The 13,326-nt window shown below is 46.5% G+C and overlaps 1 protein-coding gene across 1 annotated transcript in view; it reads left to right on the top strand.

Moving 5' to 3' along the window:
• Slc6a3 (solute carrier family 6 member 3) overlaps positions 1-11,158 on the top strand; it is a 41,888-nt gene extending 30,730 nt beyond the window's left edge. The window contains exons 10-15 of the mRNA XM_021208415.1: positions 470-598; positions 1,149-1,248; positions 2,843-2,943; positions 4,227-4,394; positions 5,458-5,529; positions 9,712-11,158. Of these exons, the coding sequence (XP_021064074.1) occupies positions 470-598; positions 1,149-1,248; positions 2,843-2,943; positions 4,227-4,394; positions 5,458-5,529; positions 9,712-9,735 (594 nt within the window). The 3' untranslated portion in view covers positions 9,736-11,158. The remainder of the gene's footprint in view (positions 1-469; positions 599-1,148; positions 1,249-2,842; positions 2,944-4,226; positions 4,395-5,457; positions 5,530-9,711) is intronic.
• Positions 11,159-13,326: the final 2,168 nt, after the last annotated feature.

Raw genomic sequence — 13,326 nt, forward strand, 5'->3', positions numbered from 1 at the left:
AAAAAAAAAAAAAGAATGCCACTTCCCAAGTACACAGATGTCATACCACAGTCCCACCTTCATCTTCCACCCAGCTGGTAGTTAATGGGTTTCTTACTTTGTATCTAAGAGGACGCATTTCATGAGTATTGCTTGCAGAACACAGGCCCTACCTGGCTAGCCCCATTGTGGTGCAACTGGGGACATATCACATGCCCAGCCTGGGGCTGTGCTCACGGAACAGACATTTTGATTTGGTCATGCATGCACTATCATTCTCATAAGACTTTCAGCCAATTGGTACTTCATAGGCCCAGAGACTTCGAGGTGACTGTAATCACAATCCCTGGACTCTTTCTGAGGCTGTGTCACTAGGGGAGCTTCAGCAAGGGCTCCTTCCTCATTTTACCCCAAGTCTACTGTACACTCACTAAATGAGAAGTCAGGCCTGGGGGGGGTAGTGTCAACCACCATTCTCTGTGTCCCACAGATGGGGGGCATGGAGTCTGTGATCACTGGGCTTGTCGATGAGTTCCAGCTGCTACATCGGCATCGAGAGCTCTTCACTCTTGGCATTGTCCTGGCTACTTTCCTGCTGTCTCTCTTCTGTGTCACCAACGTATGTAGTTTCCTGCTCCTGTCATATGTCAGCCCTGGTGCCTGGCAGCACAGCTGGTGCCATGGGAACAGACACACTGCATCATTTCTAAGAAGCCTCATCCTCTCCCTCATGTAAACCATGTAGTCACAGGCAAGGCAGCCACGGGTCTGGAACCTGGTCCCAGAGATAATTCAGCATGCAGGCATCATTAGCCTTCCTGGATATGAAGAGGGTTTGGAAAGTGGCAGAGTCCTGTTTGTGGGGTCTTAGCCACTTCTTCACAGGAGACTCTACCAAGCTTGGCATTTGAGTGTTTCTGACTCTTACTATCTGGAGCCTGGGAAAGGAAAAGAGGGGAGAAGTGGTTTCTATTTTTATTGTGATGGATGTGTCTCTAAGAAGCTGTGTGTGAATCCATGACTCAAAGAAAACTTTGTAGAGGTAAATATGGTATATCTCCACAGTAAACCCACAGAACGGGTTACCTTTTATGGAAGATACTTTGATGGTGTAGTTGCTGCAGATGTCCCCAAGGACATTAAGATCATTAAGATCCCCTCTCTTCCAGGGTGGCATCTATGTCTTCACACTGCTGGACCACTTTGCAGCTGGCACATCTATCCTCTTTGGCGTACTCATTGAAGCCATTGGGGTGGCCTGGTTCTATGGTAAGTCTTGGTGGTCAGACCAACACTGTGGCTGGCATCAGTGTGATAGCTGGGCTAGTGTCTTCGTGCATGCTTTCTGCAAAGCCACTTTGAAAAGAGGCATCTGGACTCCAGAGGATTAAGTCTTTCCTCTCATGGCATCACAGGGTGTGTGCCCAGCCTCTGTCTACTAGGTTGAGAAGGACAGCCAAGTGGCTGCTGGGAAGTCAGGTTGTGGCCAGAGAGGCTGTGTTGGTTGGGGTGTTAAACCATTTACAGCCACTGGAAAAAGGTAAATGCTCCATTCAGCTAGCCAGGACCCTATTAACAAGCACAGAATAGCTTCAGCTGTATCTGGGCGGAGGATTGCCTACCTCTCATCTATAGGGACCTTGATCAGATGATTCAGTTGGTCTGTGAAAGGGATGTCAAAGCATGACTGCTTCCCACTGGTGTGCCTCACATGTACCTTCTGGACAAGACCAGCTAAACTGCTTGTGCATAAGTTAGAACAATAGGTCCGTCTGTGAGAAAAGCCCATCAGCCATTTATGCGCTAAGGGTCCCCGGGAATCTGAAGCTGATCACAGGCCTCTTAGGAGCTAGCTGGGGGGTAGGAGCTGAGCTGCAGGATCCTGGGGAACCTCATGAGATTGGCTGAAGTATGGAGCTCTAACCAGGAGACCTCAATCAGAACTCTAGTCAGAGACTTTCTAATGAGACTATGGAGGTCTTCCAAGCTTTCCAAAGCTGGATATCCCACTGCAGTCCCACAAGCCAGAGACCAGGTCAGAAGTGGGCGAAGGGAGTCCCCATTAAGAAGATTTCCTTACAAATTACTGAATAGGAAAAGCTGAATGCTACTATTGAAAGAAAGATGTTTCTAAAGTAAATTGCTAGAGAAAATTCCAGTTATTATCAGAGCTTTAAATTAAATCTCTCTCAATCTCTCTCTCTCTCTCTCTCTCTCTCTCTCTCTCTCTCTCTCTCACACTCACACACACACACACACACACACACACACACACACACACACACACACACAGGAATATTCAGCCTTTAAAAATAAAGAGATTTTGAAACATGCTCCAACATGGATGTATGTGCTAACTGACACAAGCAAGTCCCCAAAGGACATATACTGTGATACCATCTATATATGATCCCTCAAAGGTCCAAGTTCTTAGAGACCCAGAGTGGAATGCTAAGGGTTGGGGTTGGAACTGGAATTGAATGGACAGAGTCTCAGTTGCTGAAGATGAGAAAACCCTGGAGATGGAAGGTAGTGATGCAGCCACTGGGCTGACCCACAAAATAGTATGCTTCCTGTTAGATGTGTTTGACACAGTGTTTCACAGGTTGGAAATTACTGCTTGCAGAGAGAGGCATGGAGGGTGTGGGGCCCAGGGAAGGAGCTGAAGCAGGGTAGGGTTGGAGTATTGTTGGGCCTTCAATTCACCCAGCAGACCACCAGCCTCTCTGAAGCATCATCAGAGCCAATCAGTGCATGGCTAAGTAGAATCAGGGTTATGGGCTCTAAAGGATGAGGGACGGGTCAAGAAGGACTTGCAAGTCCAGTTATATGACTGGTCCCACAGCCACCTCTTCCCCCCTAGGTGTCCAGCAATTCAGTGATGACATCAAGCAGATGACTGGGCAGCGACCCAACCTGTACTGGCGGCTATGCTGGAAGCTGGTCAGCCCCTGCTTCCTTCTGGTAAGGACTGTGGACCCTAAATCTTTCTGACCCTGCCCTTGAATCCATCCCAATGTCTTGAGACCACTGAGAAGGATGCCAGAGAGCTCACCTGGCTCCATGCAGTAGTTAGCAGTAGCTTAGATCCAACTGATATGTGTACCTACACAAGCCAGCTTACAGCTCGCTGCAGCCTGAAGGATGCTCTTGCATTCACTCAGTGATCATATGTAGAATCCAACCAGTATCAGTGGCCTGGGGTGACCTGCCTGGGAAACCCTACAACACAGGCCTCTCATCTCTGAATAAAACAGTTGGTCCTTTCTTTTTTTAAGCTATCCCATCTCTGACTTCTCCCTGTTGACAAGCTACCTCCCCAACATGAAAGAGTTGACCTTGATCTAAGGAGATGTGAGAAAGACTAACCTTGAAGTTATGCTACCCAGTTCATCCCACCAACTTCATGGAAGCATGACTTATGTCATTTTAAGCCTAATTTTTAAACCCATCCCACAAGTAGCTAAAACATTAGCATAAAAAAAAGATGTTATTTCATGTTTCTCTGGGTCACTATGTTTCCATCTGGCTGCAGCAGACAAGTGAACACTGCAGACACGTTATTATGTGTCTTCTGCAGTGGATAACACTCCCAAACAAATGACCAGATTGAGATAGATCAATTTACACATAAGAGTGTAGCTTTGGCAGATACAGTGCTTTCTAAGAAATGTGTCATTTATTGAAGCCAAAAACAAGTATGAGACAAGTGTGTGTGTCCAAGTGTGTTTTCCAAGATAATATGTTTGGACAGTAAACTTTGCTGACCCTGAGAAATATACATAACAGGTGAAGGTTTGCACCCAAAAATACATCCTAACCCACATCCACTAGACTTCCTATGTTTAGGAAGGGCTGCCATGCTCAGATACAGAGAACGTGTGTAGATATTCAGTTCATGCCAATCATGCGCAAAGCACATGTTGTACGAGGCACATGTTTAGGAACATTGTATACACGCAAGCATAGAGCGTAAATACATAGTGAACATATTGGTGCAATATAGACACAAGTAGTCTGGTAAGCATACATGTGAGCACACTTATATGTAGGTATGAAACGCATGTGTAGTTACACACCATGTGTGTAGATATGCCATTGGTGCCTCAGGAAGACGTTGTATAGCTTGGGCCAGGCCCAGGTGGTCTGGCTGGGGTTGGCACTTGTGTGGATAGGAGACCTTCTGTAAAAAGCTTGCTGATTTTCTGCTCTGTCTTCTGTCTGGCCTCTGTGCCCATTCATTTCAGTATGTGGTCGTGGTCAGCATTGTGACCTTCAGACCCCCACACTATGGAGCCTACATCTTCCCAGAATGGGCCAATGCCTTGGGCTGGATCATTGCCACATCCTCCATGGCCATGGTGCCTATTTACGCCACCTATAAGTTTTGCAGCCTGCCAGGGTCCTTCCGAGAGGTGGGTATCTCAAGGGGTTCATCATTCTAATGGTTCAGGTGGTGTCTCCATCCCTGGACCATACCAGCCAGCAGGAGGCTCGAGCTGGGATGACGGGATGATGGGATGATGGGATGATTCAATGGAAAGAAGGGGTACATATGTGTATGCCACGTTTGTGTTTTGTGTGCTGGTGTCCACACATGTCTGTGTGTGTGTGTGTGTGTGTGTGTGTGTGTGTGTGTACATCACATCTGCGACTATGAATGCCCATTTGTCTCTGTGTGCTCAGGTATGTCATTAGCTGTATGAATTGCCTCTCTGCACCCATGTGTCCGTGTGATGCCAGTCTATACCCACATGTCCTGTTTGACCCCCCTGGCTACTGTTCCTGAAAGAGATCAGAACTTCTGTGAATGGGATTGTGAGTGGACTGATTCCAAGATGCAATCCCATACCAGAGACCTAGGGACTCCATGAAGCAGTTTCATTGAATTATGCAGCAAATCCCATTGTACTTATGGGGCCCAAGGATTCTACCTTGGAGCCACAGTGTCCTTTGGTGTTAGATACTGCAGCAGGTCCCTCATCTCACAGGCTGACACTCAGAGGTTCCTCTGTCAGTGTCATAGGCCAGACTATGTCTAGAACAGACATCAGAGTGTATGGCCAGGCCACAGCCCCTCTGCTGCCAAACTCTTAGAAGGAATGGGGCTACCACCATGTCCAAATGAGAAGTCTATTCTGGGCTCCAAGAACAGATTAATAGGAAGAAGCAATATTTCCTACATGGGGCAAGTGACAGGCCCTGTAGTGCCTGCATGCATCCACTGAGGGCTAGAGACCTCAGCCAGCACTGCAAACTGTATATCAGAGCATTGATGGTTTGCTCTCAGGAAAGAACCTGAGGTTATGGCTCCTGAGCCATACTCCTGGGTAAATCCTAAGTCCTAGTTATTTAGATAGATAGATAGATAGATAGATAGATAGATAGATAGATAGAGCATGATAATAGTGGGTGGTGGTGGCTGGTCTGTGCCAACCTGAGCCCCATGCTATAATCAACAACCCCGTTCTCTCTTAGAAACTGGCCTATGCCATCACACCTGAGAAAGACCGACAGCTAGTGGACAGAGGGGAGGTGCGCCAATTCACGGTGAGTCTGACACCCTATTCAACCCTTAAAGAGAGGATTCAGAGAGATGTGAATAGTATCCTCACCCTTTTGCTGCTCTAACAGCCCCCGGAAGACCAAGAAGCTGTGTGCATAAAAGCATTTGCCACACAAGCAGATCCAACCAGAAGCCTGCAATTGTGGGCAGGGCAGCCAGCATGGAAAAGATCCATGAAGATAAGCAACCATGGTGACAATGGCAGGAATGCCTGCATGAGGAGCCATGTGGGGACAAATGTGAGAGTCCCTAGGATCGAAGCTCTCTATTCTTGGAGACAAGAAAAGTATCATGAGTCAGAGGGACTGAAGAAGCTTCAGAAACAGAGCCAAGTGGGCTGTGGATCATAGGGGCAAGGCTTATGAAGGTTTGGAGTTAGACAGATGTCCATCAGGGTACCTGAGGGCAGAGAGGCCCAAATGAGTGAGTTCAGTCCAGCCTGGTCAGATGTCTATGTAGAAAGCAGGCAGGCTCGGGAGGATCCAATGGGAATAGGGTCCCTCAAGTCCCTGGTCTCACTCCTTTCCTGTCTCCTTTGAGAGCCATGTGAGTTCCTGTGTCACACAGGCAGGTGACAAGTGTGTGACCTATTGAGAGGCTTCTCCTCCCACCCCCCAACAATGCATTTTAGTCTGAGGTTCCCTTTTGATGGTGAATATAGCTTAGGTAGAACCATTCCCCTCACCTCCTCAGTGGCCCTAAGACTTAGACTGTGAAGGCTGGAGGAACACCCTAGGGTATTCTGAATGTCGTCCTCAGTAGTAGTTTTCACCAAAGTAGAATAGATAGATAGATAGATAGATAGATAGATAGATAGATAGATAGATAGATAGAAAGATAGATCCCTTTCATGTTGCCTGTGTTTCTGAAAGCTCCCAGACCCCTAGTCCTAAGGGCCCTTCACAGCTTTTAAAAATTAAAACACAGTTTTTAAAATTCAGAATTTAAAAATTCACCTCTGCACTGGGCAGTAGTGGTGCACACCTTTAATCCCAGTACTCAGGAGGCAGAGGCAGGCAGATCTCTGTGAGTTTGAAGCCAGTCCTGTCTACAGAGCTAGTTCTAGGATGGCCAAGTCTACACAAAGAAGCCTTTTCTTAAAACAAACAAACAAATAAACAAACAAACAAGTCCAACTGGTCCTTTGCTCTACTGATTTGCCTCTGGGCTCTAGAGTATATGTCTGGGTCCTTTGACACTCTTATCTACACTTAGATGTTTTTAAATTTGGGCTTCAGGGGACACTGCTGCACAGTGGCTCTGGTCCCTGTCTGTACATCACCGGCTCCCTCCCTGCATTCCTGCTATACATCCTTTGGATGCTTTCTGATGTATCTCCCAGCCCATGCTTCTGTGCTTACTGAATCAATGGGAACTTCCTTTGCCTTTATTGATCCACCCAGTCATTTTAAAGTCAATCAATGTGTCTTTCTTTGAGCCTGTATAGAGAGTATTTTCCCTTTTGCCTGACACAGTTTCTTCTTCTGAGGTCCATTTTTGAGTCTTTTTGTATCTTCTATGTCTCTTCTTAACTCTTTGAACAAACACAAGGACTGAGAATCTTTCTGTCAGTTGGGGTTCAATGTCAGGTGACCAGCTTTTTTTTTTTTAATCTTGCTTTTTGTGTCTGGTAAAGCCTAATCATAGCCAAAGCACATGGCTTTTTTCCCTTATTGCATCCTGGATATTTTTTAACATCTGCATGTGCATGTTGGAGTGGGAAGCAGTGCATGTATGTGTGTGTACATGCCTGTGTGTATGCCTGTGTGCATGCATGTGTGTCTGCATGCCTGTGGAGGCTGGAGGAATACCCTAAGGGTATTCTGAGTCTTGTCCTCAGTAGTAGTTCTCACAGAAATAGAAAGCCATCTACTTCATTTGAGACAGGGTCTCTCTTTAACCTGAAGCTCACTGAGTAAGCTGGGCTTGCTGATGCAAACCCCAGAGATCCATCTGGTACTCCCTCCCTAACATTAAGATTATACACACAGGCCACCATGATTTCCACACAAATTCCCTAGGGTTGAACTCGGGTCCTCATGTTATCAAAGCAACAACTTTACCAACCTGGCCCTCTCCCAGCCCCTATATATTGGATTTTTTGTTGTTTTTATTTTAAACAGAGTTTCGCTATGTAACTCTGGCTAGTCTGGAATTTACTATGCAGACCAGGCTAGCCCCTGACTCACAGACACACTTGATTCAGCCTTCAGGAATGTGTCACCACACCTGGCTGGATTTTTTTTTTGGTGCCTTTAAATGTTCTTGGTGCTCTTTGGATCTTTTTAGATCTATTGGGTGGGTCCCAAGAGGCATTGCCATAGATCTGTCTCTCTGTTGCAGTTTGAGTAAGGAGGGTTTCCAACAGGGGCAGGCACTGTTCCAGCCCACAGGTCCCTAAGTGCCACTTCCCATACCCTGTCTGTTGCAAAGCTGTCCTTAGTGTCACAAATGCTGCTCAAGGCTCAGCCCAACTCTGCAACTGTTCTCTTCTGCTCTGTCTTGCAAGCTAGAACCACATGTGCCCTTGAATTCCAGGGAGTTCTCTGTGCTCTCACCCCACTCTGAAATCCAGAGGCCCTCAGAGCAGCAGGCTGGGTGACTGCCCCATTCATTCTTCTAGAGGTATCACCAGATGTCCAGTGTCTTGCAAACTTCGTGGACACTCATTGTGTTTACTTAGGGCTGTTTCAGATGGTAGAATAAATTCAGCCTTGTTATTCCCCTTTGATCAGAAATATGGGTGTGCCTCTATACCATCCATTTTGCCTGCTCAGTAATATTATATTACATCAACAGCCCGTAATTTGTCCCCATCTCCCTAATCACATCCACTCCTCTAGCAGCTACTTTTCAAGCCTCATTTTGTCCACTAAAACACACATCTCTAGACTCACACTGTCGCTTTTTTCTAGCACCCCACACATATCTGTGTTATACTGCACCAGTTGCAACATCTCTGGTCCTGAACTCTGAACTCTAGGCTCTGGGTTCTAGGTTCCAGTTCTTGATAATCTTTGCTCAGAGCTATGTGTTCCCAGTCTTTGAAATGTAAGTTACCCTGCAGCCTTAATTATATGCTTCTATTGGTGACAAGGACAGAGCATGTAGGGCTGTCCTCATTGCTGCTGCAATTGGACAGTATTCTAGGTTCTGTCCGTCCTCTGTATAACTTCAACAAGAATTCTGCTTCTTCCCTGCGTCCCATGCCATACTTGGCCAGTGCCTGTGGTGGCCTTATCTACAGACTGCCTTACTATGCCCACCCTAAGCCATGCTGTGGCATGTCTTAACCAGCAATGAAAAAGCCCCAAAGAGCCACCACTTGTGAGGAAACCAAAGAGAGTCGTGTAGAGGCAATGGCTGTGGCCTCTCTTCTATCTCTGGCTCAATGTTTGAACCAGACAATAGTATGAGTATTGTTTTGAAAATGTTTAGCAGCACAGATCTCACCAGTCAGTGCCAACAAATGCCTTGTGATCAGAAATAAGCAAGCAAGCAACAGAGCAGCAGGCTGCTGGTCTCGATCCCTGAGCTACCCAGGTGCTGTTAACTGACTTTTGTACCTGGATCACACCTGGCAAAGCAACCTTCCGAGTCGCACTCCTGGGGATGGACCTAAGAGAATTTCAACATGCAGGACAGACACTTCTGGACCACTCACAAATCAGTAGGAGGACAATATGGAGCCAGCCCTGTATCTAAAGATGTTCTGCATCTCTCACATCAGCTGCTGATCACAAATACGCTGGGCAGAAAGAACCCTGGCCTTCTAAGCACCTGGCTCCACAAGGCTTGGTTATTTGTTGGTTCTGGTTTGTTTTGCTTTATTCTGCCTTTTTCTTTTTTGAGACAATCTTACTGTAGCCCAGGCTGGCCTCAACCCCATGCCTGCTAGCCTCTTGAGATCATGATTACAGACATTAGCCGCTGTACCTAGTTTACAGGTCCCTTCTTCATCAAGTAATTCAAGTACTTAAAAGTTTCCACGAGGTCATTAGCCGTGGGTGCCCCTCAAGAGTGGTATCCATCGTCGGTAACCTCCCCCATGGGCAAGTAGTGCCACCTGCTGAGTCGATCCTGATTTCATCTTAGAGTCAGTGGCCCATAAGCCGTGATTCTAAAGTCTGCTTCTCACTCGTAAATAAATGATGCTTTCTTTCCAGCTGCGCCACTGGCTGTTGGTATAAAGTGGAAGGAGACAGCTGCCAGCTGGGCCATCTCACAACCGCGGGGACAGGGAGATCACAAAGGAAACCAACGCGTCAAGAAAGGAGGGCCACTTCCACACTCCCCCTTTGCCGTATGGAAAAATAATCCAAGCATGGGCTTCAATCTTTGACTGTTCACACCCAATCCATGCCACAAAGAAGCCTCTGTCTGTGTGTGGCTGTAAAAACACACACCTCCATACAGTGAAGTCAACCATGTCCCTGTCCCTAATGGGTGGGAAACCCCTAGCTGGTATCCTGTCCCTGCAAGGATGACTCCCCCATCTGTGGTCAACCTGGGAGAACAGGTCATACTGTTCCCTGCATTCTAGGAGAGGGACTTTGGTACCTGTATATACACTGTGCCACAATCCTGTGCTCATGGTAGTTGCCTAGATCATTTCTTTTGCTTAAATTTATAATGTCAAGTATCCTATTTTGCCGTTGGTAGAAAAGACAGTTAATATATGCCAAGCCCTTTCCTGGTGCTTGGCTCCGAGCAGACACCATGACCTTAGCATCCTGTTCACACATTACACACACGCAGGGTCTGTTCTGAGCCACGGAGGACAAGGGACTTGGTGAAGGTGACCAGAGATTATGGTTTTTTTTTCCTTCATAGCTGAGATAAATAAAATTCATGAATTAAGGTTGGAAGACAAGCCCTACTCCTGGCCCCTGGAAGGCCTGGTCAGCTTGCAGCCACTTTAGAACGGACTTGTAGGCTACTGAGAAAGTGTACTTCTCATAGCCAGTGTGTCCCTGCCTCCTGGACACCTGCTCTTCACAGAGTCTCAATGCAACCTGAAAATCATATTCTTGGCCTGGAGCCCTGCCTGGTCTTCGGGGAAAGACACCCACTCTTGGGTTTGATTTCCGACTGGCTCCTATCCTATCCATGGACATTGTCCATGTTATAAATGGCTTTTTAAAACCGTATTTATGTGTGAATCAAAATTATTCTCAAAATGTAAGGTTAGTTTGTTCAAATCCATTTGCTGAAGAGTAGTTAGCATAAGAAGAAGGTATGCCAAAAATTACCTTCCCCTGGAGTGCTGGCTTTAACCTCTGAAGTGAAAAGTGGATGTCATGATTTTCCTTGAGCTAATAAATGTGAACTTGGGCCTAGCCTGTGTCCCATAGAAACAGCACCATGTGTCTGAGAGAGCCAACCTTAGGTATTCTCTACAAGTAGACATTGGTACAAGGATCTTGAATGTGCTACCAGGGTGGAAATGCACGTCTGTTGACTCTGAGACTATAGTGTGGCTGAGAAGGATCAGGTTTACCATCTCCTCTCAGAGGAGTGGCTCCGTGTAGAAATCCAGGTGTTGTTATTTGTGTCTATAGCCAGTACCTTGTTGTGAGTCCTTATAAACAATAAAAGAAATACATGTTGGAATCAGGGTCATCCATGCTGCCATGTGTTTCTCGGCTCTGTTATCATGTACAATATCCAACTCACTAGCTCATACATGGGGGAAGGGGTGGGTCCAGCTCCCCTAGAGAGAACTTTTTCTTTCATTCCAGTACCTCTCAGCCTGGGACCTACCTCACTCAACATCCCCCATGCATCTCCACACTTTCTTCTCCTGGATCAAGTTCATCCTTGGAATTCCCTCGTCATTGTGATAGTACTGACCCTGCCCCAGGTTCATATGCCTGTGATGTGTGTGGCGCTCACTTTGTACTGCACTTTCTCATTTCAGAAGGGCCCAGTGCCCACCTGTTCATCTTCCTCCAGCTCTCCTCTTCCCTACAGCATCCTATCTGCTCCCTCTACATCCAGACTCAGACTCTCAGCCCAACCACCACCATACCTGACTGAGATCTCCTTCCAGAGACACATCCCAAGATCTTCTGAGTGGGCCTCTAGGTTCTCTATTCTACTTTGTGATTGGTGGACATTGGTGAGACCAGGCCACACTTAAAGGAAATCTCCATGGGTCTACTTATGCTTATTATAGTGCAGTGGTTCTCAACTTCCTAATGCTACGACCCTTTAATATAGTTCTTCATGTTGTGGTGACCACCCCAACCATAAAATTATCTCATTGCTACTTCATAACTATAATTTGTTGTTGTTATGAATCACAATGTAAATATCTGATAGTCATCTGATATGCGACCCCTGTGAAAAGGTTGTTTGACCCCATACCCAACAGGGTCATGACCCACAGGTTGAGAACTGCTGGTTTAGTGGAATATCCTTAGTGTGACCTATGATGAGTCATGCAGTCCTCAACACCATGACAATGTAACAGTCTCCCTATGACCCATGATAGAACGGGACCCCCATCCACATGATAGCCACTGCCAGGTCTCAACAACCTCACTTTCTTTCACAATCACTTCTGAAAAAATGATTGGAGAATCCACCTTGACCCCAAATTCACATAATGAGCAAAAGTCTTGCTGCCAGGGCCCACTGCCTGTGAGTTCCAGGATGCTGGCCATAGCAACATTGTACAGTGTTGTCTCTATGCACTGTGTGCACCATGTCCCTAGTTCAGCTTCCTATTGATTGCAGCTACTTTCTAGTGCAAGCCACTCTGCAGCTATACAGACAGCTGTGCTTGCTCAGGGGTTTCAGAGGAGGGGTGCACTAGCCAATGCCTGTGGCTCAGGACATGCACAGGGCTGGGGCTACTTGCCATTCCACATTTCCCAGCCTCTAGCTTTTGACTGTTCATACTATGCCTTATACAGCACAAGAGGAGGAGAAGGCATGAGGGCTAAGTGGGAGTCAAAGCTCTCAGAGCTGAGTGCTATGGACAAGTACCTTGAAGAAACACTGGAACCCAATGTAGATGATGCCTCCAGTGAGACAACCACCACACCATGTCCCTAGAACCATTAACTGCTCTCCCAAGCTTTACAGGCATCCAAACCTAGGAGGAGCTATGAAGAACATCAGTGGCTGGAGACTTGTCTGGTGCTCACTACATGTGATTCACAAAATGTCCTAGGGATCAGGGGTATGGGAGGTGTATTCCCTGAACATGTAAAGAGTTCTCACAAGTCAATAAAATGATGGTTCTTTGACAAAAATCATGGGCAAGTACCGATTTATTCATCTTTTCTTACCATAACACATACCTGAGTGACTCATAAAGAGAAAGGGTTGTTTTCACTTGTGGCTTTGGAGATTCCCTATCCATGACTGGTTGGTCCTATTGGCTTGGAGCAGAGCAGCTTCAGCCATCATGACAACAATGAGTAGCAAAGTGGATCCCTCATGGGATGGGACATGAAAGAGAGGAGTTATAAGCTGTTATAGTACTACAGTTTCCTTCAAGAGCATTACCTCACTGACCTAACCCCCTCCACTAGGCTCTGCTTCCTAAAAACTTAACTACCTCCTAACAATGCCAAACTAGAGACCAAGCCTGTAGCACAGAGGTACATTTGGGTATATTCTAAAACTGAACTTTAGTCAATTTACTCCAAAGGAGGGTGGCTAACTGGTCATAATCTACGGAAAGGGACCTGTATTTACTCATTGTGAAAGAACCACAAGAAAACTCTAAAATGTCTGACCATATGTCTAGGTGGAACAAGAACACTGAT

The sequence above is a fragment of the Mus pahari genome, chromosome 11, assembly GCF_900095145.1.
Source record: "Mus pahari chromosome 11, PAHARI_EIJ_v1.1, whole genome shotgun sequence".
NCBI lineage: Eukaryota > Metazoa > Chordata > Mammalia > Rodentia > Muridae > Mus > Mus pahari.